Below are 27,802 nucleotides of genomic sequence, written 5' to 3' on the forward strand. Positions count from 1 at the left end.
CTCCACATGGACACGATTGTCTTTTACTTTGCTGATTGATTGAACCCAAAAGTGATTTGTTTTCTTTCTCTGTGTCATTGTCATCAAGAAGAAAAGAACAAACGTTTTCATCCTGTTAATTGTTATTGCTATAGCAAGCACAAGTATATTGTACATTGTTTAATATATATATATATATATATATATATATATATATATATATATATATATATATATATATATATATATATATATATATATATATTATACTGTTTGATTCACAATTCATCAATTCACTTAAAAGTTAAAATGAATAATCTCAGTACTCACCCATTGTAAATGAAGCATGCAATTAAGTGTTATACATGTACATGCTAACTTTTCACAAATGGACCTGGTTTTGTTGGGGTTTTTTTTAACCGGGCAAGTTGGTAGTCTCTATGCAAGCGCAGTTTGCCCCTCCAGGGACTGTGTTGCGCGGCCCTGGAGGGTAAAACTGCGTTGCGGTGCGCAACAAATCGGAGACCCGTACAGTGGCCAGGGGTGTGCGGCCTCATTCCGGTTGCTTGGCACAGCGCAGCGGGGCGGACATGCAGTACTTGAAATCTGCAGTGCATTATGTGGATTCCACGGATTACACAGAGCCTGCGTTGTTCCTCCATTTTGTCTTGCCACCCAGCATGTGGGCGATTAGCTATTGCTTCTCTGTTATTTACTTGACGATTAAAGGATGATTGAAAATGTTCAAGCTTGTATCAAACGCACCGATTTTGTCTGCTTGCCGAGGACATTTTGGAGTCGTCATAAAAGCAGCTACTCAAATTTGCATAGTGCTGCCTAATTCATATTCCACAAAAAACAATATTAATTGTGATGTTTTTAAACTTTTTGAGATGCATTGAACATACGTAAAAACAATTTCGGGTTGACTTCCCCTTTAATTCCATGTCTCTGTGTTTATACTTTTATAACTGCTATCTTTGCCCACGTTATGAGAACAGTAACAATCACTGTATTTTAATGCTTTTATTTGAAGAATGGAGATATACAGTTCAAAATAATTTATATATATTATTGAATTAGATGTCCAATATTGAAATGTATATCAAAGTAAGTGAACTGATCTTCTTGCTAACATATTAAGAAGCTGTCTGTGAATTTCCTGTATATTTTTTCAATGTATTTATTGTAAATGTGACAATTACAGTTACATGACATGACACTACCTCATTTTTATTTCCCCACATAAACACACTATTTCATGGATGTTATTTTAAGGTACAGATTTGTCCTTTATGATAGGAGTAACTGAACACCTCCACCTTGCCCTAATCCAATTTATTTGCTCCCTCACCACACATGTTTTTTCCATAATTCCTTATCCTGATTTCACTTCCTCCAACTTCCTCAACTGTCTCAATGATATTTGTCAATCCCAGCTGTCACGTGTGGCCACCCCGGCAGCCCCATCTATGGGCGCACCATCGGCGATGGCTTTAACTACAATGATGTGGTGCACTTCTCCTGTAATAAAGGCTATACTTTGGATGGACCATCTTCAGCTCAGTGTCAGGCTAACCGCCAGTGGAGCCAACAGCCTGCAACATGTAGAGGTGACACATACATTATGAGCACTCAAATGATACCTTGGATTATTTTTGCTGCTATGGGAGGGTAGGCACACCTGTCACTAATGACGGGCTGTAGTGGGCCCTTACCACCCAACAAGGTGTCTGTGCCCCATCCCCCAACATTTTTTTTATTTTTTTAGAATTTCAACCTCAGGGATAGTCCATTTGTTAAGGGTTTTTTAACAGTAAAATAATAATTTGTCTAAACTGGTTTGATAATACTATTTTTCCACATCCCATTGATAAAAAGGCCATCACCACATATATATATATATATATATATATATATATATATATATATATATATATATATATATATATACGGTGACTGACACCGTGACTGAGACAGTGACTGTGACATTGTAAGAGCAATAGCGTTCAACGTTGATGAAGCAAAACGAAAATAAATGTACGAACACGTCGTATTCGTATGGGGGCCGACTGTATATATGTATATATGTATGTATATATATATATATATATATATATATATATATATATATAACATAATAATATATATGTAACATAATCTACTGTACAGTTAAATTAAAAAAACATATACAAAGGAAAAATGACATTTACCTTTGGGGCGACGTGTTTGGGTGGAGGCGGAGGGGAGCAGAGACCAACCCGCAGAATTTATTTATTTTCTTAATATGGGAACTTTTCTCAAAATAGAACATATCACCGGCGATTTCCTTCTCTTTAATCCATAATAGAAGAAGCCTCTCCATTTTGTTGTCGACCGAGGTCCGTACCCCGGCAAGGAAAGTCTTGCCTCTAGAAGATTGCCGAGCGGTTACTGCCATACTCACGAGCAAGGTTAACTATGCGTGCGCCTCCTTCGTATTTTTTTTATTATCTCCTGCTTCGTTTCTATTGTCATCATCCTCTTACTTCTTCCTTTACCGCCACCAGCAATTTTAGCAGCCACGCCTAACAGATAAAGTTTGCAAAGTCTTCACTTTAAATGTGACGCGGTGATCAAAAGGTTGGGAAACACTGAGCTAGATGAAGGCGTTCGGCCAAGCATATCGGCATTTCTGTGATTGACGTGACGCCGGCCAATAGTATATCCGCATCTCCGTGAGTGAGACCGGGACTGTGACCTTAATCGACCAATAGCATATCGGCATCTCCGTGACTGACTCCATGACTGACACCGTGACTGAGACAGTGACTGTGACATTGTAAGAGCAATAGCGTTCAGCGTGACCGTGACAAGCGTGAACAATTAACCTCGTTGATGCAGCAAAGCGAAAATAATTGTGCGAACACATTTACCGGCGGCATGTCGGATTGTTTGTAAGGCGAAAGGTTTGTGCGTAAGTAGGGGGACAAAAAACGCTGTGGTCAACGCTCGTAAGTCGAAAAGTTCGTAAGAAGGGGAGTTCGTAAACCGGGGGCCCACTGTGTATATATATATATATATATATATATATATGTGTATGTATATATATATATATATATATATATATATATATGTGTATGTATATATATATATATATATATATATATATATATATATATATATATATATATATGTGTTTAAAAACGAGGGCTCTCGCAGCGGTAGCTGCTCGGGCTCTAATAATAATCAGGAGAAAAACAATCGGGACCTCGCAGCAGTCGCTGTTCGGGCCCTAATAATAATCCGGAGAAGAACACTAGGGGCCTCGCAGCGGTCGTAATAATAATAATAATAATAATAATAATAATGATAATAATCCGGGCCCTAATTACTGTGTTTTCTGGACCATAAGCTGCACCGGTATATAAGCTGCAGCAAAAAAAAATTGAGCAAAAATAAAACATCTTTTGCCACAGATAAATTACACTGGACTAAAAGGCGCAAGTATATGGTGGTATATGAAACTACAACTGCAACATCCTCTCTTTAACAGATTAAACATGCCTGCATATTTATTCCCAATATTATACTTATAGAAAATGGATGGATGGATATTACCAACAGAATATTGCAGAGTTAAAAAGCAATTCAAACTCGAAATCAATACTTCGATAGCATTCTGTCTCCCGTTGTTTAATTGATAGATTACTTTAGTGAACATTGCACACACTGCAAATAATATATACAATAATAAATTGATAAACGTAATCATATATACTGTATACCGTACATCAAATTTAAACGTCACAAACTTTTATAAAAGATCTTATTCAATTTAGACATTTTTTTTAAAATATTTTTAATAATATATTTTAAACTCTTTATGCACAGCCACTCATTCACATCTTTTCAGTTCTATTTAATGTTGTTTCATAAACTCACTCCTTGAACACACATTTGCATGACCGGTGGGAAAAAACAGCAGATAAGATGCACTGGACTATAAACCGCAGGGCTCAAATCACGATGAAAAAGTTGCGGCTTATAGTCCGAAAAATACGGAACTTATTTTTTTAATTTTTCATCTTTAGTAAATGTAGTCATGGCAACACCCCCCTAAAAAAAGATACTATTCAATTTCACCATAAAGATTGTCCGATAGACGGGCCAACATTTGTGACTGCTGGCGAAGGTAGCATAATTACATTTTCATGCCAGAGTTCATTTAAGGTCTCAAATGTTTTTTTTTTCACATTTTGATTTTTGAACATGTTCAAAATTCCTTTGCAACCAAAAAGTACAGGCATTCTTCTACCACGCATCTGACAACTGCTGAACAAAACACAGCACGAAAGAATGTAATTTCACTTTTATTCACATTTTATTCCACCTTTTATTGAGGTATAAATCATAGGTGTCGAAGTCCAATCCTCGAGGGCCTCGAGATTATCCTGCATGTTTTTTGGTTTTCCCTTCCCAACACACCTGATTCAAATGATTAGGATCATTTTCAATTCCTGCAGCAGCTTGAAAAATGATCCTAATCATTTCAATCAGGTATGTTCGAGAGAGAGGGTTGGAAAACATCCAGGCCCTCTGCCTGAGTTGCGTTCTGCTACGGGTTTTGTTGTAGAGATTTTGGGTTGTTTCTTTAGCCATTTAGTTTGTATAGTTTCTTCCCGCGTCTGCCTCACCTCTCTGTCCATTAGTTTGATCTTGTCCACCTGTCGCCTGTGCGTTCCTGCCCTTGCGTGTCACCCAATCAGCTTCCCCTGCCTCTTGTCTCTCCCAGCTGTTTCGCGTTGTCTTGTAAGTAGCCTCATGTATTTAAGTTGCAGCCTTTTTACTGTTAGTCGTCGGATTATTGTTATGGTCACCCTCAAGTCCTCGCTCCCTCGTCCACAGTCACTCCGGTTCACCGATTGCCCTTCCCCGTAAGTTTAGTTTTGTGTTCTCACGTTCCTTTTGTCTGTTCCAGTTTTTGTCTGTTTTTGTTCCTGCCATCTTTTGTTCATTAAAACGGCATTTTTGAGCACATCCCCTCCTGGCTTCCTTGCTCCTCGCACCCCCGGTCCATCCTCCCGCACACCCGCATTCGACTCGCCATGCCCCGCCGTGACATTTGCCACCTATGGTATGAATCATGTGATAAGATTTTGATAAGCAATACACCTTTAGTTAGCTATTTATTTGCACAGCATATTTTACCTTAAAAGCCTGCATTTTTGTTAGAAAAGCTGTCAGCTCCCTATTGACCAGGTCGGCTTCACAAAAATAATGTTTTCAGTTTTCTTAACTGGATTAAGGTTAAATTGACAAAATACTTAAGAAGCATCCTGCACCATAATTTCTATTGGTGTTTCATACAGTTGTGAACTGCACAGACCCAGGCATCCCTGCTAATTCGATCCGTGAAAGCAAGATTGACCAAGGCATCTTTACATTTGGCAGCGTGGTGTTCTACGATTGCAACCCTGGATATTACCTGTTTGGATCCTCCGTGCTCACCTGCCAACCACTTGGCCACTGGGACAAACCTTTGCCAGAATGCATTGGTACATTATCTTTATCAATGTTAAATATTCTTTCTTTCTTTCTTTCTTTCTTTCTTTCTTTCTTTCTTTCTTTCTTTCTTTCTTTCTTTCTTTCTTTCTTTCTTTCTTTCTTTCTTTTATTTTACTTTCCATTATTTTATTCTATGCTGCTTTTCAATTTGTTTTGTTTTTATTTCAACATTTATGTTTTGATTCTGGTTTGTCAGTCTATTTTTCATTCATAATGGATCATCTGTTCTGTTCTTTTATATTTTCTTATTGTTTTCATTTAGTTTTGTTGAGAAGTCTTTTTTGTTCTATTCTTTAGTTTTTTTCAGTTTTTGTTTCATCTCTATCTGTATTTTATCTTAATTTTGTTAACTTTAATTTTGTTTTCTTTTTAGTTATTGTTTCTCTTGTCTTTGTTTCTTTTAACCTTTAGATGGGCAATTTGAAATAGTGTCATCAAATGTGGCTGTATGGATATGTATTTTATGAATGGTACTGAAACAACAAATAAGAATTATTCTATTCATTTGTTCATGAAATTATATCTACTTATTATAAAATTACTTGATATACTTATTTTGGACTATTATTTTGTCATACAGAGGTGGATTGTGGACACCCGGGTAGTCCACCACATGGAGTAATGACAGGAGAGAAGTTCACTTTTGGTGCCACAGTGCGATATTCTTGCTCTGGAGACCACCAGCTCGTCGGATACACATCACTCACGTGTCAGCTAAATGGCCATTGGAGTGGCCCACTACCCTACTGTTCAGGTACACACCACAGATGCAGGCACATGCCCACCCATGCAAATAGGAACACACATACACACACAAGCATGCATACAATTTAGTTCCTTTTGCTTTAAACCATCCCCAAATTGATAATAAAGAATTTTAAAGAAGAATCAATCCACTTCCTGTCGTTTTCCATTCTATGTGCGCTGTGTCATGTTGTCACTATGCGGCTTGTTCTGGAAAGGGAAGCTTACACAACAGGTGCAACATTTTGCAGCTAGACCACCAAATGATGAAAACTTCTTAAAAATGTCCGAAGGAACATTTGATTTGGGCCGTCATTTTATTGTCACTGTAATCATCACCACCTGTGTCAAGTATCACTGCTCAATAGTTTGTCACTTCACCCAGTTAAATCGTCCAAATTTCAGAGAAATTATAAAACTGGCATATACCTGGCAGTTAAAATCATTTGTAAGTTCATCAAGTGAATCAATACAAAATGGAAAACAAGTAGTTGCCAGAGAGAGATCAGAGAGTGCAGTCGTAGTTGACAAGCTAATGTTGTGAGTGTCATAACTTTGGTTATTACTTCTACAATGACCAAATTACTCTGCTCTAGCTCACGGACACATCCCTCTAGCAGGGTATGTCCATGAGAAGTATGCAGGAATGATAAAATACAAAAACAATTAATAAACACTATATATATATATATATATATATATATATATATATATATATATATATATTATCTGCTCTTACATGTATAAAGTTTTTTTTGTCTTAATATCGTGCTGCTTCTCTGACAGGAAACATGGATTCACACAGGTACAGACCAAATAGGTTCACCTCTGAGGGTGTTTACACAGCATAAGGGGATACCATCATATGTTACAGTATTTGTTATTTATTTTTCCCTTTGTGGTCACCTCTCACTGTAGGCATCACATTGGACACCTGTGGGGATCCTGGCATTCCTGCACATGCCACCAGGGAGGCAGGAAACTTCAAAGTGCGAAGCAAGGTTCGATTCACCTGCGCAGTGGGACATACACTGTACGGCTCAGCAGAAAGGATCTGCTTCCCCAATGGGACGTGGTCAGGCAGACAGCCTTTTTGCAAACGTAAGTAACGTAACACAGTCACTCTGTGACATTATGCTTGCAACCATTAGCAATGTAAGGTAAGATGTGAGTTTGAACATCCTAGTTTTACAGTGGTTGCCTTTGTACATATTGCCGATAAAAATAGTTTAAATGTAATTGTTATAACGGTGACTTGCTCCTTATAATATGGCCGAACCAGCTCCTTAGCACTTTACAAGACAATTATAATTACAGCTTTATCATTTGGATGTTTTGTGAAGATAGATGGAAAATAGCAAACGGGTTTATGCAGTAATAAAACACAAATAACAGAAATAATTAACATAGGATTTCTTTTTTATTATTATTATTATTTTTTTCTGCTTGGCTCTCAGCAGAGGCATTTTGCTCATTTTCTTACAACGCCTTTTGCCCCTACTTTGCTGCGCTTCTGTCCCATGTGCTGTCATTTGCCCTACCATTGTAGCCTCTTACAGTATTTATTTCCCTTTAAAGTGAGAATATGTAATATTCAGACAGTTATTCATTTTGAAAACCCAATGTTAATGTCAATAAAGTGTAAATAAATGTGTTCTATCCAATAAACATATATTTTTATAAATACTGTAAGTATTTTTTCGTAAGGAATCATATTTGTGCTGTCCAATCTTTTCTGATAAAAGAATTTCCTTATGTGGGAAACGATGGTACATGTCCTGCTTGAACGTGCAAGTATATTAACAATATACAGTACATGTGTACACAAGCAATAAAATGCAAAAAATATATTGTACAAAACCTGTTTACTAAACAAAAACTGCATTATTCAGAACATGTATGGTATATGAACACAATACTGGAAAATTAAAGTTTCAGTTTTCAGTTGTTCTTTTTTTTCCCACCAAATAACTTAAAACTTAAATTAAAACTGCTGTTGATAGTCTTTTTTCTGTATTTTTTTTCACTGCTGCAGCTCCTATGGCTGCGGGTTAATCTGAAAAATATGGTATTATGGTGTTCGGATTAAAAAAAAAAAAAAAAATATATATATATATATATATTTTGTTTTTTTTTTTTTGTTTTGTTTTTTTAAACAGTTATAAACTCAGTTATAAACTTTTAGGGTAAAATAATTTTTTTGTGCTGTAGAAACTACAGATAAAAAAAGTAATGTGACATGTTTTTTCGGTAAGAACATCAAAATAACAGTTTCTTAGTTGTTGTGTCCATATATTTTATTGGTATAATATTTATTTTGAGGTGTTGGCTGACCTCAAAACATTGAGTGTGTTTCATTCCACTTCCAAAAAAAAACAGTACAAACAAATCTTGTGTTTTAATCTTTTGAGATCTTATCATATGAGATCCCGTCCGTGTGTCTTAATTAATATGTTAATTAACTAGTGTGTGTTAGTTAACTCCCTTTAAAATCAGCACAGGTGTCGAGCTCCGGTCCTTGAGGGCCGGTATTCTGCATCTTTTCTGGTTTCTTGAAAATGATTCAAATCATTTTAATCAGGTGTGTTTAAGAGAGAAGGTATGAAAACATGCAGGGTACCGGCCCTCGAGGACTGGAGTTTGTCACCTATGTGATAGAGGATGAAGGTAGTTTGGCAGCCTGGACTGAGAGGCCAAACAATGCTCCTTGGGTGAGTATCCCTGAGAGTGTGTTGTGTTTCTGGGACACTTTCAATAGCGGCACTGATTTTATTGTTGTTTTTAAGAAACCACAGATTCATTTGGTCTGGGTCTTATGCTCCAGGTCAGATGTTTCCAGGGAATTACTTAAACTTCAAAATGTGTTTATTCTATATGACTTTACACTTTCGCAACAGTCATTTTGGTCGAATTTGTGCAGGACAGATTTCAAGTCCGCATGATTGAAGTCCCTAGCTGCAATAAAAATACTGTCCAGGTGTGCTATGGGCAGTTGTTGATGCTAGTGTATATTTGTGCCATCGCTAGCTTAGCATTAGTGTCTGGTGGAATGTAAACAGCAGTAAACTCTCAAGTGAGGTAGAATGGTCAGCACTTTAAACAGTTAGAGTTCTGCATCTGGACTACACAGTTTATCCATTACCATGTTGTTGATACACCAGAGGTTTTGATGTAGATGCTCAGGCCCCCTCGGTCTTCTTTCCTGAGTCCGCTGCCCTGTCAGCTCAGTAGGCGGCACGGCCCGCTAGGTTGATATTGGCATCTGGCCTGGAGCAGTCTCGCCAGGTTTCGGAGAGCATACAGCTGTAGTTGTTTAACGCTTTCTGTGTGGACAATAGCAGTCAAATCTCATCTATCGTGTTCTGGATCGATCGTGCATTGGAGAGAAAGATGGTAGGAAGCGGTGGTCTGAACAGCTTAGCTTTCAGCCTTGCGCAGACGCCTGCCTGCTTGCCTCTTTTCTGCCCCCGCTCACTGAGATTTCTTCTCCGACTCGCTGCTGCGGGTGTCCCGGTTGGTAGTCTGATGATCTCTGAAGGACAGGTACTGTGTGTCGTAATTGAGTATGTCAGTCCGACTTTATGGTAGTGCAAAGGTGCTACAATTGTGCGTAAAGATAAGTAATATGACCATAAGAATATAAAAACTACTAGAAATGCTGTGTCTCTAAGCGCCACCATCTTACATCAGACATTGAAAATTCAACATGCACTTATAATTTTCACCTTTAACCCTCACCTCCTCTCGTGTCTCACCTTTGTTGCAGCTGTTCAGTGTGGAAACCCAGGAATACCTGCTCATGGCCGTATTTCCCGTTTAAATGGGACTACCTTCTCACACTCAATTATTTATACTTGTATGGAAGGCTATTTCCTCTCAGGCTTACGCACTCGTCAATGTCTGGCGAATGGCACATGGTCTGGCATAGTTCCAAACTGCTCACGTGAGTATTTTTAATTTCCAGGAATTAACTGTAGAGAATCCCAAGTGTACAATACTGAACATTGATGTGAAAAATAGAGAAAGCATCTTCTATTGCTGATTTTGATGCTAAATAAACCCTAACCCTGTACATAAGGGTTAGGGAATAAACTTAATGGCAGATCATTTGGACTGAGTTAGGAATAACAAACCATAGATTCTATAAAACACATTTTACATGCATGTAGGCAAATATTCGATGTTTTTGTTTCTTTCAATAAATGAATATGTATATTTGATATGCATACTCACACATGCATTTTGGGGTCTCCAATTCGATTCATAATCAATTTTCGATACAAAATGATTTGATTACTTTTAAATGATGCAACTGCAAAGAATCATGATACAGTGATCCCTCACTGTTTGTGGTTAATTGAGACTGAATTTTTTGTATTTATCTTTCGCATGTTATGTAGACGAAGGCAAACAGCTATTGATGGGATTTTCGGCTCTTTTCGGTGGTCCGGTTCGGCTCAGTGAAAGAGCCTGCTCTGTTTCGCTCTCAAAGGGCACTTTTAACTTTAGCTTTTCTTTTAATTATTCATGACAAAATTTAGCATTCATTTTGTTAAATGACTTGATGAACTCACTGCAAATAGCAACAATTATCAAGCAAAGAAAAGGGTTTTTACTTATTTTATTGAACATTAAAAAGGCTCCAAAATATAAACCCTAACCCCAATAACCCTAACCCTAAACCTAAGCAACAAAATCAAACTTCAACCAACCACAATCAAACATGCTGCATCATAACAAAAATAGTGAGTAGTAACTGCAACAGCAGCAGAGAACAAAACAAACATAAGCTACTCCTTGCTTTATTTTAAATTTGCATTCAACAAAACTAAATACTTAAACTTGGACGGGCTGATCCGGCTCCTTCCCTCAGTAATCATTTGTCCAGACGCAACAGAGTATTTGCTCAGCGTGCACTCCTGCAGGACTTACCATGCCCCTCTATGGCGTTATATTTGTGCTACAATTACGAGCGCCCAAATAAACCCCTGTGGCATTTTTTAATACTTATACAGCAACACGATTTTTTGTGTGATAACTCAGTCAAAAAAAGAAATTCAAATTAGAATGTTTAATATGAATAATTAGGGCCTTGAATATGTTAAAAAAATAACAGATTTTTTGTGGCATGCATATTTTTTTGGCAAAAGCAATTTTTTGTTATTACACCCACATCACAATTTTTTGTTCAAATATTGGCAGACCCTTGGAAGTGTGATAACTAAGTCATTTATGAATACTTTAATTTAGACCTCTCAAAATGTTCAGTGGCATCAGACCTATCCATACATATATAGTTTTTATTTATTTATTTATTTATTTATGATACCGTCTATGTACAATAAAAGCAATATTATGCTTTGAGTGAGAAAAACAATTACCCCAGCAACGCAATTTTTTTGTCAAAATATTGGCAGACCCTTGGAAGTGTGTAATTTCTATATAGTTATTTCTGTATACTATATAGTAACAACAAAGAATTTATAGACAGAATTTATAAACAACCAACAAATAATGAACAACATGAGCGTAAACATGAACAATAACCTAATGGTGAACTTATTGAATGTGAATGAACATGAACAATAAACTTTTTTTTCTAACAATTCATGCAAACTGAACTCACATGGTTTCGGCATACTGATATGCCGCATTTAGAGCAAACATTGGATGCTCTCAGTGGTTTGTCACAAAGTTCACACTGCTTTCACTTTGAAGCTCCAGGTGTGGCCTCTGCAGCCTGCAAGCGTTATTTTTTTGTTTTGTTTTGTTTTGTTTTTTAGCCCTCTGTGCATAGATTCTGGCTCAATAAGTTCCCTCTGATGGAGTTGAAGAATCTTCTTCATGCTCTATAACCAAATCACAAACTTCATCGGCTGAATCCTAACGCTTCATTGTTGTTGTCGTACGGCAACAAATGAGAGTTGTGAAGGCAAATACTGAGCAAAGTTTTCGAAAGTCGCTAAAAACAGCACTATCCAATAGGAAGGGAGGGAGGGGGGTCACATTCAAATGCAAGCCCAATAGATTCACCCAGCACCCAGCATTCCCAGGCAGCTCTGCCATTTTGAAGCTGACGCAACTTCTGATTCTGCACACACAAACGTGCATACTCACACGCATAAATTTCAAATAACACGTTATTTTCCAAAGTAACTTCACCCAGCAATGCACTCACACTCACACGCACCTATTCTCACAATCCGAACGGTTTTCACGACGTTCTTTTTGCACGATTGTTCACTCATCGGGAAGAAGCATAACACATTCGTTAGTCTGTGTCGCCACCTAGTGGATCAAGAGGTTTAAAATTTTTCAACACACGTTTTTCACTTTTACTGTTTATTGACTCACCACTGAATGGATTGAAACAGAAATCACAGGAAATGCATGACAACACATGAGGTTCACAGTGCATCAAAAAGTACAAGTTATAATGGGAATCTAGGTGCCAAAACTTGGATTTTAATCAGGATAACATGTTTTTTTTGATAGCTCAGATTTGCAACACTTTATAAACGTCAGCATGCTCCATTTTATAGTTTTTTATCTTTCGCAAACCTGGGTGATCTTGAATCACCCGAATGTTTTCCCCAAAATTGTTTTCGCTTTGAAACGAATCCCACTATCCAAGAAATGGACGCAAAATGCCACAGGGGATAAAAAGTTTTGAGCGGAGAAAATACAATTGAGCGAGTGAAAACAGATTTTGAGCGCAGAAAAAAATTAATTGAACATAATTTTCTCGCTCAAAATTACTTTTTGCTCACTTGCGATAGCACTCTCTCGCTCAACATCTCGCTCTCGCTCGCGATACTCCTCCCTCTCTCGCTCACCATCCCGCTCTCTCTCGCAATACTCTTTCCTCCCTCAACATCCGTTTGCTCAACGTCGAGTTCTTGCTTGCTCGAGTTGTCCTATGCGTGTGCTCAGTTCTGCTCACACGTTAGGTTTGTGCCACAAAACCAGCCAATCAGAGCTTGTAAAAGCACATTGATTGACAGCTTGCTATCCAATGAGATTGCTTGTTATGTGTTTTTTTTTTCATTGCAACATATCCAAAACAAATACAGTACGTACAAAACGATCACTCTGAATGATATACAAATATCAATAGAACACCTTAAACGGTATCAATCACACAATAATATCAATATGAACATTAATCCTCTTAAAACACAACTAAAATAAATAAATATGCCAGGGGTCCAAAAAATATATATCTAAACAATTTGAATTTTTTACAAATCTGTTTTTTGAGCCTTTTTGTTGTCTGAATCTCTAATTAAAAGGATGTATTGTTTGACCTCATTACAAAATACATTAAAAAAAGGTTTCCTTCCAATACATTTGGAACAATGAATGTGATATTTTGACAAAAACATCAACAAATTTAGAAAATAAATAGAATCACTTTTTCCTCTCTTTTCAATAAAGCCAAACAAGACATTCTTCCAAGCAATCTTGACATCCTCTTCAAAATTATTGTGGACAAAATCACATAATTTTTGCCACTATAAACTTACAAATGGGCAATACCAAAATAAATGAACAATAGTCTCTGGGGAATCATGACAAAAACTACAGCTTATATCAATATCTTTTTAAACCTTTTATTAAAATAGCTTTTAGCTGAATAGAATTTGTGTAATAATTTAAAAGATATTTCTTTAACCTTGTGTGTGATTAAATATTTATTAGGTAGGAGCCATACCTTCTTCCACGCTATCTCATCTACAAATCTATTCCAATAAGGAATAATATTGGGTAAATTTGCAATATCTCTTTGGAACAAGGTTTTAATGCATCTATTGCTGTTTACTGGACAATTCGTCAAACACATCTTTCCTATAACAGAAACCATTGGAGTTAAAGAATCAGTTTTATAATTATACAAACGTTCCGGATTCTTGAAAAGCATACATACACCAGAAGGAATGGCCCCAAATGCCTTCGCGTAATCTCCAGGTGTTACTGGTATGTTATATTTGTTTAAGAATTCCTCGTTTGTAAATAACAGCCCTTCATTATTGAACAACTGATCAACCCATATAATTTTGTTTTGAAACCAGTGCTCCAAAAAGATAGATTTGTGCTTAAAAAGAATATCCTGGTTATTCCATATTACAAAACTATGAGGGGAAAAGTTATGTTTGTAAATGAGAGACCGAGCCAGAAATGCCTGGGGATGAAAGGCTGAAACCTTCATAGGAATTTTATCAATATTGTAATTACAAACAAGATCAATACCTCCAAACTTAGATAATATGTAGAGAGGAATCACATTCCAGATTCAAGACGGGTTATGAAATACTTGTTTTATCCAATTGATTTTGAATGTATTATTCAAAGTAAAGAAATCCAAAAAGTTGAGACCTCCATTTTCATAGGAATTCATAACAGTTGTCCTTCTCAAATAATGCATCCTATTCTTCCAAATAAAATTGTAAAGAATTTTATCAGTCTCTTTAAGTATCTCTTTATCAACATGTAATGCCATTGCTTTCGTAAGTAATATCTCGTAGTAGCCATTGATTAAATTTGTTATGAGATTTTTCAATAATGGGGGCAAAATTCTGAGTGCATCTCTGATTTTGATCTTTAGAAACTAAGATACCTAAATATTTTACTTCATTTTTTACGGGAATGTTATATAACTCAGATTTATCACAATCCTTAATCGCTAAAAGTTCACATTTATTAATATTCAAGCATAGGCCAAAAGCTCTCGAGAACTCCCCAACTGCTCCAATGGCTACTGGAATTTGGCTTTCATCCTTCAAAAACAGCGTTGTATCATCTGGTAATTGAGTCAAAATTAAATCTATACCAAGAAGAGAGATGCCTTTAACAGTACTAGCTTTAATATGATAAGCCATAACCTGAGCCACTATTAAAAAAAGATATGGGGAGGCAGGACAGCCCTGAATAATACCTCTAGAAATCTTAAATCGAGGGGACGTTCCACCTGAAAGTTTAATTGAGCTGTTACAGTTCTCAGAGGGTCTTCATAGCCAAACAAAAATATTCACCAAAACCATTTTTTTAAAGAATGTACAATGAACTGATGCTCCACAGTGTCAAATGCTTTATAAAAGTCTAAAAACAAAATAAACTCACTATCTTCTAAGACCTCAGCGTAATCCAAAATGTCCAAAACCAATCTAATATTATTTGTTATGTGTCTTCTAGGCATAAATCCTGATTGTGTGTCTTCAATAATAGAATTCAAAACAAATTTCAGTCTTGATAGCAAATATTATTGTGAATATTTTGTAATCATTATTAAGCAAATATATTGGTCTCCAGTTATCAATCAGATGTTTGTTTTTGTTTGGTTAAGGCAGGGGTCGGCAACCTGCGGCTCTCGAGCCGCATGCGGCTCTTTGGCTGTGTCCTAGTGGCTCCCTGGAGCTTTTTCAAACAGAGTAGTCAGAGTAGTTACAACAGAGTAGTCATGTGGTGTGTCAGGATGTACTGCAGGAAAAATAAACATTTAATCATGAAGCCTCATTATGTATTCGTAGTTAACAATCATTTTGATAGTAGGCTAATATAGCTATTATAGATCCATACAGCATGTGTTGCCTTCATTACAAGGCTTTTATTTTTTTGCGGCTCCAGACATATTTGTTTTTTGTTTTTTTTTGGTCCAATATGGCTCTTTCAACATTTTGGGTTGCCGACCCCTGGGTTAGGGAATTAAAGATGTTAACCCTTGAGTCATAGTTACAGTAAGTGTTCCTTTAGTAATACTTTCTAAGTAGACCTCAAACAGAAAGGGAGTCAGTTCTGTTTCAAAAGTTTTGTAAAATTCTGATATTAACCCATCATTCCCCGGTGACTTGTTATCTTTTAAGAACGTAACAGCTTCTTTAACTTCTGCAATTGTAAACAGGTTGATCACAACGCGTCATTTCGTCTTGAGTAATCTGTTTAACAATTAAAGGATTCAAGAGTGCCTCAGTTGATGCCTGACAAAATTTAAAATGATATAAATTCGCATAAAATGTACTACAATATTTAGCTATCAGATTGTGGTCCTCTGTAAGCACCCCATCAACATTTAATTTTCTTATTTTATTAACACTGGCATGATGTTTCTCTAAATTAAAAAAAAAGTAGCGAGAATTTTGTTCCCCTTTCTCAAGCCATCTTTTTCTGGACCTAATAAATGCTCCTTTAGCTTTTTGTCTGTATATTTCATCTAATTTAACCTGCAAAGTAGAAAGCTCCAAGTCCTCAGCTTCTGTTAAAGTATCAATAGGAACTGAAGTCAGCTGAGAAATTCTTGAAACCACACTCAACTCTGTTTTCCTTTTAGATTTAGCTAAATCACTGCCATATTTCCTGAACTTGCCAAGTTCAAATTTCAAAAGTTCACAGTTTATACAAAACTGTTTTTCTATTATAGCTTTACTCTTATAATGAGAAATTAAATGTCTCACTTTCATTTTTACTTTTTCTTCTGCTAGTAACAAACTGTTAAGTTTCCAATATGTTGAGTTAGCAGCATCAGGTTGAGATGATAAATTTATTTTAATCTGTATGGCTTTATGATCTGTGACAGGGTTAGGGTGTATGTCCACTTCAATATTACTTTTGTCGACAGTCTTCGAGATCAACCAAAACCATTTACTGTTTTATTACTCCATGTAAATGTTCTGTTATTGGGATTTTTAACTCTCCATATATCCTCAAGATTAAATTTTTCCATAAATGAAATTAAATTGGCATTTGCTCGATTTGATTGACCAGATGGCCATTTATCCATGTTACTATTTAATATAGTATTAAAATCAACACCTATCAGTAAATGAAATTAAATCGGCATTTGCTCGATTTGATTGACCAGATGGCCATTTATCCATGTTACTATCTAATATAGTATTAAAATCACCACCTATCAGTAAAACAGTATTTGGGAACTTAGTTAACCAACGTCACAGGAAATCCTCTATCAATATAAGAAGAATATTTTGATTTATTTTCTTGTTATAGTTGTAGACATTACCTATTATATATGTTATTATCATACATGTTGTGTGTTGTCACGAGGACTTGATTGGGATGAGCGGGAATTGATTAATGGCGGAATAAACGAATCGTTAAGAAGACTACGTGTGCAATTTCAAATCCTTTCAATGGTAGTAGAGAATGGTTTCCAATTATAAAGTACCACCCAAATTCGACAAAACCAGGCCATATGAGTGCTGGAAAAATGAAGTCAGCATTTGGACACTGGTTATGGAGTTGGATAAAAAGAAGCAAGCGCTCGCGGTGGCTCTGGGACTCAAAGGAAGAGCCAGAGAAATCGCGTTGGAAATACGCAGAAGACCTGAATAAAGATGACGGTATGGAAACATTGCTTACTAAATTGGACACACTGCTCTTACGAGAAGAGAAAGACTGCGCATATGAAGCATACTCTGATTTTGATTCGATATCTAAAGATAGTGTGCTTTCCATGGCTGACTATATAATTGGCCGAGCAAAGATACAACCGCATGAAAAAGTTAGCATTTAAACTCCTCAATACGTTGTGTCTCAAAGAGAAGAGTAGACAGCTTGCACTTACAGCATGCACGGAATTGACTTTTACTTCGATGAAATCAGTGTTGAAGCGGATTTTTGGAGGAAAAATCCCGGAGCGGGCAACGGCAGTGAAGTTAAGGATGCAGTTTTTTTCACCGATCAAAAGTCTGGAATGACTGATAAATTTAGAAGAAGCCATAGTCCAACGCAAAGCGGACAGCGACAGCTGCAGAGCAGACTGCAACAGCCGCAACAAGGCACAAATTCACGAGACAAGTATGGTAAGTGGACAAAATGCACCATTTGTCAAAGCACGTACCACTGGACAAATGATTGTCCTCATCGTAGAAATGAAGTCAAGTTAACAGAAGACGACAGTGTGGATGAGTGTAACATCATACTGTTTACTAAAGTTATGACGGACTCTGAGGTATTCCGAACTGAATCATTGGGTTCAGCCATTATTGACACTGCTTGCACACTCACTGTGTGTGGTGAGAAGTGGCTGGACAGCTACATCACCGAACTGAATCAAAGTCAAATCAGCAAGCTGTTGCAAACAGAATCTCCAAGTTGCGGGCGTTTTATATTTGGAGATGGACAAGTGGTATGCTCTAATAAAAAAGTAAAATACCTGCCAAAATTGGGCAAACAAAATGCCACATTGAAACCGAAGTTGTTCCAGCTGATATTCCTTGACTGTTGAGCAAAATGTCTTTAAAGAAAGCAGGAACAGTCCTAGATATGGAGAAAGACAGAGTTGTCATGTTTAATCAGCAAGTGCCTCTTGAACTAGATCAGGACACTATTGTGTGGTTATCAGAGATGAAAATACAAATGAAAGCTGCAATGAAGGTGAAGTCCTTGTAGTAACAACAGAGATGTCTTCTAAAGAAAAACGCAAAGTGCTCCTGAAGCTTCATAAGCAATTTGGTCACGCCTCTGCAGACCGGCTACAGAGACTTATTCAAAGTTCTGGAAATACCGACTGAGATTGTCTAACCATTCTGGAGGAGCTCATTCACGTTTGTGAAATTTGTCAGAAACATCGCAGGACAAAGCCCAAGCCTGCTGTTGGATTCCCCTTGGCGTCAGAATACAATGAGACAGTGGCAATGGATCTACACGAGCTCGAGCCTGGTGTTTGGTACCTCCACATCATCGACCACTTTACACGATTCAGTGCTGGAAACATTGTGAGGACCAAGAAACCTTCGGAGATCGTCAACTCTTTCATTCACTCATGGATAAGTAACCATGGTGCTCCCAAACGGATCTTTATGGACAATGGCGACGAGTTCAACAATGAAGAGATTCGAGACATGGCAGAAAAATTCAACATTGAGACGAAGACCACAGCGGGATACAGCCCTTGGAGCAATGGACTACTAGAAAGACATAATATGACTTTGACTGAGATCCTTTTAAAGGTAAAAAAAGAAAATGTATGTGGTTGGCAAACTGCTTTAGACTGGACACTTATGGCAAGAAATTCTATGATCAAAGTGCATGGATATAGTCCACATCAGCTTGTGTTTGGACAAAATCCAAGCCTTCCTTCTGTTTTGGTTGATAAACTACCTGCTCTAGGGAGCATCAATATGGGTAGTCGAGTAGGAGAACATCTATCAGCATTACATGCTGCTAGAAAAGCTTTTACAGAGGTGGAATGCTCAGAAAGAATAAAAAAGTACTTCGCAAGCAACTCAGATGTACAGATGAAAATTATGAAACAGGAGACCGAGTGTATTATAAACGACCGGATAGTTCAGAGTGGAAAGGTCCTGCTGTAGTCATTGCTCAGGACGGAGCAGTAGTGTTCATCAGACATGGTGGAATGCTTGTCAGAGTACACTAATCCACTCTAAATAGAATAAATGCACAAAATGAAAGTCAGCCCGCTCTGCCCTGTCTTCCCGAAAAGTGCAAAGAAAATGAAAGCAAAGTTCAAGATCAAGTGTCAGAGAGTTCAGATGATGAACATAGTGTTAATGGAGAAGAAGAACAAGATACTGACAACAGACAAACAGTTAGAGGAGAAACTGACAAACAAACTGATGAGACAGTAACCAAAAGTGACGTAACTAGTGCTGTTGCTACTACTGATGTCAAGTAGTCACATTTACCAACAAACATAATGATACCCAACATACTGCTAGAGTTTTAGGCAGAGCAGGAAAAGCCAAGGGGCAGTACAAAAACTGGTACAGTTTACAATATCTTGAACCTAATGGAAGTGAGGGACAAAAACGAGTGTTAAATATGGCACAAGGTGAAAATCTTCAAAATGAATGTGAAAATGCGGATGCTGATGTACTCATAGCAAGAGATATCCCTTTTGATGTTGCTAAACAGCAAGAGATTGAAAACCGGAGAAAAAAAAAACGTTGTTTTTGAAGAAATAGGTGACAGGGGACAAAGATGTGTTTCTACTAGATGGGTTTGTACACTGAAAGAAACTTCCAAGGGAATTGTTCCCAAAGCTCGCCTTGTGGCAAGAGGTTTTGAGGAAGTCAATATCCATGAATTGCAAAAAGATTCTCCCACATATGCGTCAGAGTCACTCAGACTGCTCTTAGCTGTGATATGTCAAAACAAATGGAAAATTCATTCTATGGATATTAAATCTGCCTTTTTGCAGGGAATGGAACTCTTGAGAGACATCTATATCCGTCCACCACCAGAAGCTGGTGTGTATGGTGTTGTATGGAAGCTAAAGAAATGTGTGTATGGACTTGCGGACGCCTCTCTCTATTGGTACAACAAAGTCAAACACCTCATGCTAAAGACTGGGGGTAAAATGTCAAAAGTTGACCCTGCAGTGTTCTATTGGCGGAATGAGCAGTCTGAGGTGACAGGACTACTGGCGTGTCATGTGGATGATTTTTTTTTTGGGAAGGGTCAGAGCACTTCATTTTAACTGTCATCCCTGTACTGAAATCTGTATTTCATGTGGGTCGAGAAGAACATGAGAGTTTTTCATATGTGGGCATGGACTTTGTAACTGTTGACGGTGTAGTGCAGGTGCATCAACACACCTACATTGACAACCTACAACCAGTTCCTATACTGAAAGCACGAGCTATACAAAATGATGCATCATTGAACGAATTGGAGAGAGACCAGCTGAGATCAAAAAATAGGACAAATTTTGTGGGTAGCAAAACAAACAAGACCTGATGTTATGTTTGATGTATGCAGACTGGCATCAAACATTAAAAATGCCACTGATCAGTCCACCATTGAAGTCAACAAAATAATCCACAAATTTAAGTCAGAGAAGGTCACACTTAAGTTTTAGTATTTAGGCAACAATTATGAGTTGTGTTTGGCTGTATTCAGTGATGCCTCGCTGGGTAATCTTCCAGATGAAGGCACTCAAGGAGGTACATTAATTGCTCTCATAGGAAAAAATGGAAGATTCTCCCCACTGTTTTGGCATTCTAAAAAAGTCAGGCATGTGGTAAGGAGCACACTGGCAGGAGAAACACTTGCCATGTCAGATGGGATTGACAATGCACTCTTCTGGCTAAACTCTATTCTGAGATTACTACTGGAAACCCTGACCTCAAACCTCTTCCTCTCATCTGTGTCAAAGACAATCATTCCCTGTTTGATGCTCTTAAATCCACAAAACAAGTCACAGAAAAGAGGCTCAGGTTAGAAATCAGTAGTATTAAAGAGCTTCTACAAACTAATAAAATCAAAGAGGTACGTTGGTCAAATGCAAAGCTACAACTAGCTGATTGTTTAACTAAAAAAGGCGCTTTGAACCCTCATGCTTTTGAAAGCCTTAGAGGAGGGTGTATGCGCACATTGAAGCGAATTGTTTGTGGCTGTTTTTAATAGTGTTCAAACTTGTTGCCCTGTTATTTGTGATGTTCAATGTTGTTGCTCAGTTATTTTATTTTATTCTTTTGTTTTGTTTTAAAGAAAGGGGAGATTGTTATTATCATACATGTTGTGTGTTGTCGTGAGGACTTACGAGACTGGTTAAATCGAATGAGCGGGAATTGAGTAATGGCGGAATAAACGAATCGTTAAGAAGACTACACGTCCAATTTCGAATCCTTTCAATATATACTTGGTCATTGATTTGTACAGCTTGACAAATGAAATGACCTGCAGAATCACATTCAGTAAATAAAATATTCCCATTGAACCTGTTCCTTAAAGTAGCAACACCAGCAGAGTGTTCTGTTCCATGAGCAAGCCATATACAATTCCCCCACTGAGATTTCCAAAAGTTTGTATCATTTGTAATAGAGTGAGTTTCCTGTAAGTAAACAAAGTCCGTTCTGAACTGTTTGGCAAAGCGAAACAAGGCCTTGCATTTGGTACTATTTCTAAACCCCTAGCATTTAGAGAAACAAAAGAAAGATTGAACAACTTTAAACAGACAATATTAACCACATAAAAATAGAATTACCGTAACAGTCAAAAGAAATACAAACCTTAAGATAAACGTAACACACTACATCAAGATCAGCACCCTTAAACTTGTCATTAAGACCAGGTAATAATAGTAACACTCTTATGAAAATAATCCTGTTGCTACCCGTTTTGCAGTAAACTTGGGGGAAAAAAGAATACTTTTTTTTTTAATTGTATCTTGTTTTTTAAGAACAACTTTATAATCAAAAGCTATTCCTCTCTTCCCAACTTAACTCTTCCTACTTATATATATATATATATATATATATATATATATATATATATATATATATATATATATATATATATATATATATATATATATACAGTGGGCCCCCGGGTTACGAACTTAATCCGTTCAGCGCCTACGCTCGTAACTCGAACTGCTCGTATGACGGGCAATCCAAACCTATGTTAATTCGTGAATGCGTGCAACGCGTGCAAAAATCTTAGGTAAAAACATCACGACTTTATACACATATTAAAAATGAGTAACATAATCTACTGTGCAGTTAAATTAAACAACATATTCAAAGGGAAAATGATATTTACCTTTGGAGCGACGTGACTTGAGCTGGGTGGAGGCGGACGGGAACAGAGACCAAACCGCAACGTTAACACAGTTTGACTGATATGCTATTGCTCTTACAATGTCACAGTCACTGTTTCAGTCACGGTGTCAGTCACGGAGATGCTAAAACATATCATCCTCTTACTTCTTCCTTTACCGCTACTAGCAATTTTAGAAGCTACAGTATGTCTAACAGATAAAGTTTGCAAAGTCTTCGCAACATTCCTTCCTTCCGTTTTTCACTCATTTTCTCTCCTTCCTTCCATCCCGACCAGCTGTGCCATCAAGCTAGATAAAGGCGTTCGGCCAATAGCATATCGGCATTTCTGTGATTGACGTGACGCCGGCCAATAGCATCTCCATGAGTGAGACCGGGTGACCTTAATCGACCAATAGCATATTGGCATCTCCATGACTGACTCCGTGACTGACACCGTGACTGTAACAGTGACTGTGACGTTGTAAGAGCAATAGCGTTCATGTTACTGTCACAAGCGTCAACTGCTGATTATGTTGACGCAACTAAGCGAAAGTATATTTGCTTACATAATGGCCGGCATGTCCGATTGTTCATAAGACGAAAGGTTTGCTCGTAAGTGGGGGACAAAAATCTCCGTGGTCCACGCTCGTAAGTCGAATTGTTCGTAAAACAGGGTGTTCGTAAACCGGGGGCCGACTGTATATACATACATACATACATACAGACATAAATACATACACACACACACACACACACACACACACACATATATATATATATATATATATATATATATATATATATATATATATATATATATATATATATGTGTGTATATATATATACACATACATACATACATACATATACACACATACACTCTTTTTTTTTTTAAACTATGAACGTTGAAGCATTATAACAATAGAAAAAAAGAGTATAACATATGAACTTTACATCTTCAGAAACCTATATGAAGTAAAGCTTATGATCAGTAAGTCAGGAAAAAATAACCTTAGTCCAATCCAACCAACTGTACCAACCTGCACAATTTATGCATATATTTGTGAGCCATTGAAGAAACCACCCACAAAGTAAGCCATCTTCCATTCATCCCGAGCTTGTTTAATCTTGGGCCACAATCTTTTTCTATTTTCACGATCCTCCTTCGTCAGGACCTTAGCGAAGCGTAGGCCTTTGGTCTGAAGGAGCACATTATTCTTTGCCGCTTTCCACAGCATCTCCTTAAGTCTATGAGAAGTAAACCTGATGAAGACACTTTGAGGCTTTGGCATTTCTTGAATTTTTCTTCCTGCTCGATGAACAACATCAACAGCATCCGGAAACGTATCTTTTTCAGCTGGTAGCACCTCCTGGCAGACCTTGATGACCAAAGCACGCACATCTTCTTTTTCAACTTCTGGTAGTCCACGCAATCTCAGATTCCAACGTCGCTCATAACTCTCCACGTCAGTCACACGCGCCAAACTTCGCAACACAGCCTCTTCATTTTCGTCCATCCGTTTTTTTAACGACTGTTATCTTTCCGTGTAATGGTTTTATCTCGGTACGCACAGTGTCCACCATTTTTTTCAACTGCGTCACTTCTTGAGTTAATTAAGTTGGCCAGTGTGCAGACACCATCTTCAGACACAAGAGCATTTTCTGCATTAGTAAAGGAAGACAAAGTAGGCTTCTTGGATAGCGGAGGCTTACTTGGAGTGACACGCAGTGGTGGAAAGTCATCATTCAACAAATGTTCAACGCCATCCTTTCCGTTGTTGTAGTCATGTCCACTAACATTAGCAGGACCTTGAGTTTCGCATTCCCCGCTCCTATCACTTCTTCTACTTGATTTAGGCATCTTCAGCGGAACCACAATTTAAACCCAAAATACAGTGAGGCCAAACTATTTTGGTTACAAGTTTGAATTTACCTGGAAACAGAATATAACCACGTTTTGTGCTGAGAGCTCAACAAACACCGTCTCTTCACGCCGCCATCTTGGCTCCCAGATTGCTTGTTGTGTTCACCCGGAACGAGCAAACGAGAATGCGTCACATCAACTTGGGCGGGAGGAGTTGGGGATATGTTATTAAAGTACAAAATCTAACAAGGCATTTCTGTCAAATGATACGATAGTCATAATAATAATATTAAAAGTTATTCTCCCGCCCAAGTCCGTGTTGACACACTATCGTTTGCCCTATCTGGGTGAACACAGGGCAAATGAGAGTGCGTCAACAGATAGCTATCTCATTGGATACCAAGCTGTCAATCAATGTGCTTTTATAAGCTCTGATTGGCTGATTTTGTGTTACAGACGTAACGTGTGAGCAGAACTGAGCACACGCAGAGGACAACTTGAGCGAGCGAGCGAGCAAGAGCTCGATGTTGAGCAAACGCGATGTTGAGCGAGGGAGGGAGGTGTATCGTGAGCGAGATGTTGAGCGAGAGAGGGCTACTGCGAGCGAGCAAAAAGGAATTTTGAGCGAGCAACTTCTTTTTCTGTGTTCAAAATCCATCGGCGCTCGCTCAATATTTTTTTTCTGCGCTCAAAATCCGTTTTCGCTTGCTCAGTTTTATTTTCTGCTATTACAAGCTCAATATTTTTTTTCTGCGCTCAAAATCCGTTTTCGCCCGCTCAGTTTTATTTTTTGCGCTCAAAATGTTTGTTTCCGCGCTCGCAATTGTGGCACAAATACAAGGCCATACCCCTTCCCCCTAACCTTTCTCTTCCTGTCTCCCTCTCCTAGCACGGCAGCTGAGCCACTGCCAAACCTCGGTTCAGACACGTAAAAAGGATAGCTCAACATAAAGAGGGAGAGAGAGAGCGCGATAGAGCGAGAGAGAGCGAGGGAGAGAGAGAGAATGACAGAGCAAGCTCTTGAGGGTGCTGGCTCTCACCGTTGACTTCAATGAGCCGGCTCTTTGTACCGGCTAGTTCGCGACTGACACATCATTACAAACAACTCGATGTCAATCACAAAAAATCTTAGGAGGAGGAAAGCAAGTTCACTGTGCCATTGGAAATCTCTTACCACGATTTTTTTTGTAATAATTTGGAATTTTAAGTGTAAACTGTGACTTTTATCATATTTTCTAATGCATTCACTTTAGACTTCCTGGCGGGTCTAGTCTGACGCAGCTCTCCGTGAGACCACAACCACCTAAACGTACATTTAATGTATACGGTTTAATAATTTAAGATGTAAATAAATATAAGTGGCATTTCACACTTATGCTGCGTTCAGATGGAGCACGTCCTTTATGCTCTTCACAAGGCGTGAGCTCAAGATGAGGTTCACTTTTCACACAACGGTATCACGCGAGGGTAGGGGAGTGAGCTTGCTGTGCACTTTACAGTGGATCCGGAAAGGAGAGCATTGCTGAGAATGTTCACTTTTCCTGGATATGGCAGAGCCAATATTTTCTCCGACAGCACCTTTATTATTCTTTTTTTACACTGCGTGTCCCTCGCTTCACGGCAATACTTGTCTGCCAAAAAAAAAAAGTTTCAATGTCGCAATCAAGTGGCCAATACCGTGCTAAATACTGTACTGCCAGTGCTGCTCTATTGTTAGCTTAGAACAATAAGTATGGTTCAAAGAGCTGTTAAAAAAAAGGAAGCAAACGCTGCACGTACCAATTTTCACAAGTTCTCCCTTCCGCCTTTCTACAAGTCAGGTGAGTGCTCTTGATTGGCTCCGTTTTGTATTGAAAGCTCAGCTGGCCGTGTTGGATAGCTCCCAGTGACCGCAAAGCAGCCGCCATGATTCGTTTCTGCCCCCTGCTTGAGACTTTGAACATTCCCGAAGCTGATTGGCTGACGCAACGCGACAAGCGACAAAAGTTCAATTTTTTTAACTTCTCGTGTCACGCCTAATTGCGCGTCGCTCCGTCGTGTCCATCGCTTGACTGCAATACAAAACAATCCGCTTTTTGCGCTCCATCTGAATGCGGAGGCCTTTAGTGAATTGACCCCTCATGCGCACGTACACAGGCTGTTTTCAGAGCAATTAAACATCAATAAACCCAAATCAGCAATTAAAGCTTATACGTGCCAAAACTTAATAAGTCATAATAATTTCAAATTATTTGTCCACAGTTCAAAGTTTGTCCAAAGTTTTGTGAAGTCCACCAAGATCAGGCACGCTTTAACAAGATTGTACGCTAAATTACAAATGGCAATTTAATATAAGTGTCATGTCTGCATAGGTGTGGTGAGTTGAGTTGGGAGGATTAAGGAACGGGACTCAAAACATGCAGGAAAACTGAGAAATATGTGTCTCAAAAAGGAAGTTTTAACAAGGAAATGAGGCAGGATCGAGCGGGAGCAAAACTGGATGGACAAAGTATCATCAAACAGGTGGACGAAATCAAACTAACGAGAACGGAGACAATAAAGCCAGACGCGAGTGGAACAGAAACACGAACAAAACCCCACAAAAACAAAAGGCCACCAAACTTGACAATTCAATATGAATCACAAAAATGACAAAAAATTATTAACTCACCCAGCTCAAAACTCAAAACGGCTGTTTCAGTACTAAATACATTCTTCTTTTTTTCCTTAGAAAGACTTTTATGACTTGCTTGTAGAGTTTGTGCATCGGTCCAATTTCCTTTTTGCTCTTCTTCAGCCATTGTGTGTTTAAAAAAAAAAAAAAAAAACACCTGTGAGTCTCGCTTTGATGTACACTAAAGCTAAAGTTAGGTGGTTGAGCGACATGTTTTTTTAAAAAATTTATTCAACTACTTCCACTGTTATACATGGAGAATCAACATAGCACTGCCTTCCGGCAGTGAGCGTCCAGTTACATCACGATCTATGTGAGGTTTCCTGAAGGTGTTTTTATGGGTTGATTGGCTATTGCAGCTGTTTAACAAAAATATGGGCCCGTACAAAATACGTCATTGCACACGGCACAGAAGCCTTCTACTTGTTCAAGAGAATGCCTGAGCGCCTCCCAGCCTGGAAGTCTGCCTGGCGACACACGTTAGGTAAATTGTAA

General features: G+C 38.0%; 1 protein-coding gene across 4 annotated transcripts in view; it reads left to right on the forward strand.

Annotated features, from left to right (window-relative positions):
- LOC148425860 (CUB and sushi domain-containing protein 3-like) overlaps positions 1–27,802 on the forward strand; it is a 627,928-nt gene that overhangs the window by 496,891 nt on the left and 103,235 nt on the right. For 3 of the 4 annotated variants that reach the window (XM_088410975.1, XM_088410976.1, XM_088410977.1), the window contains 5 exons: positions 1,419–1,592; positions 5,331–5,516; positions 6,107–6,280; positions 7,189–7,371; positions 10,037–10,213. In XM_088410975.1, coding sequence (XP_088267101.1) covers positions 1,419–1,592; positions 5,331–5,516; positions 6,107–6,280; positions 7,189–7,371; positions 10,037–10,213 — 894 coding nt within the window. Of the gene's footprint in view, positions 1–1,418; positions 1,593–4,939; positions 5,096–5,330; positions 5,517–6,106; positions 6,281–7,188; positions 7,372–10,036; positions 10,214–27,802 lie in introns of all 4 variants that reach the window. The other variant, XM_088410974.1, reaches the window with a different exon arrangement.

The sequence above is a fragment of the Hippichthys cyanospilos genome, chromosome 3 (assembly GCF_059441005.1).
Source record: "Hippichthys cyanospilos isolate Australia breed blue-spotted pipefish chromosome 3, RoL_Hcya_1.0, whole genome shotgun sequence".
In the NCBI taxonomy this organism is placed as follows: Eukaryota; Metazoa; Chordata; class Actinopteri; order Syngnathiformes; family Syngnathidae; genus Hippichthys; species Hippichthys cyanospilos.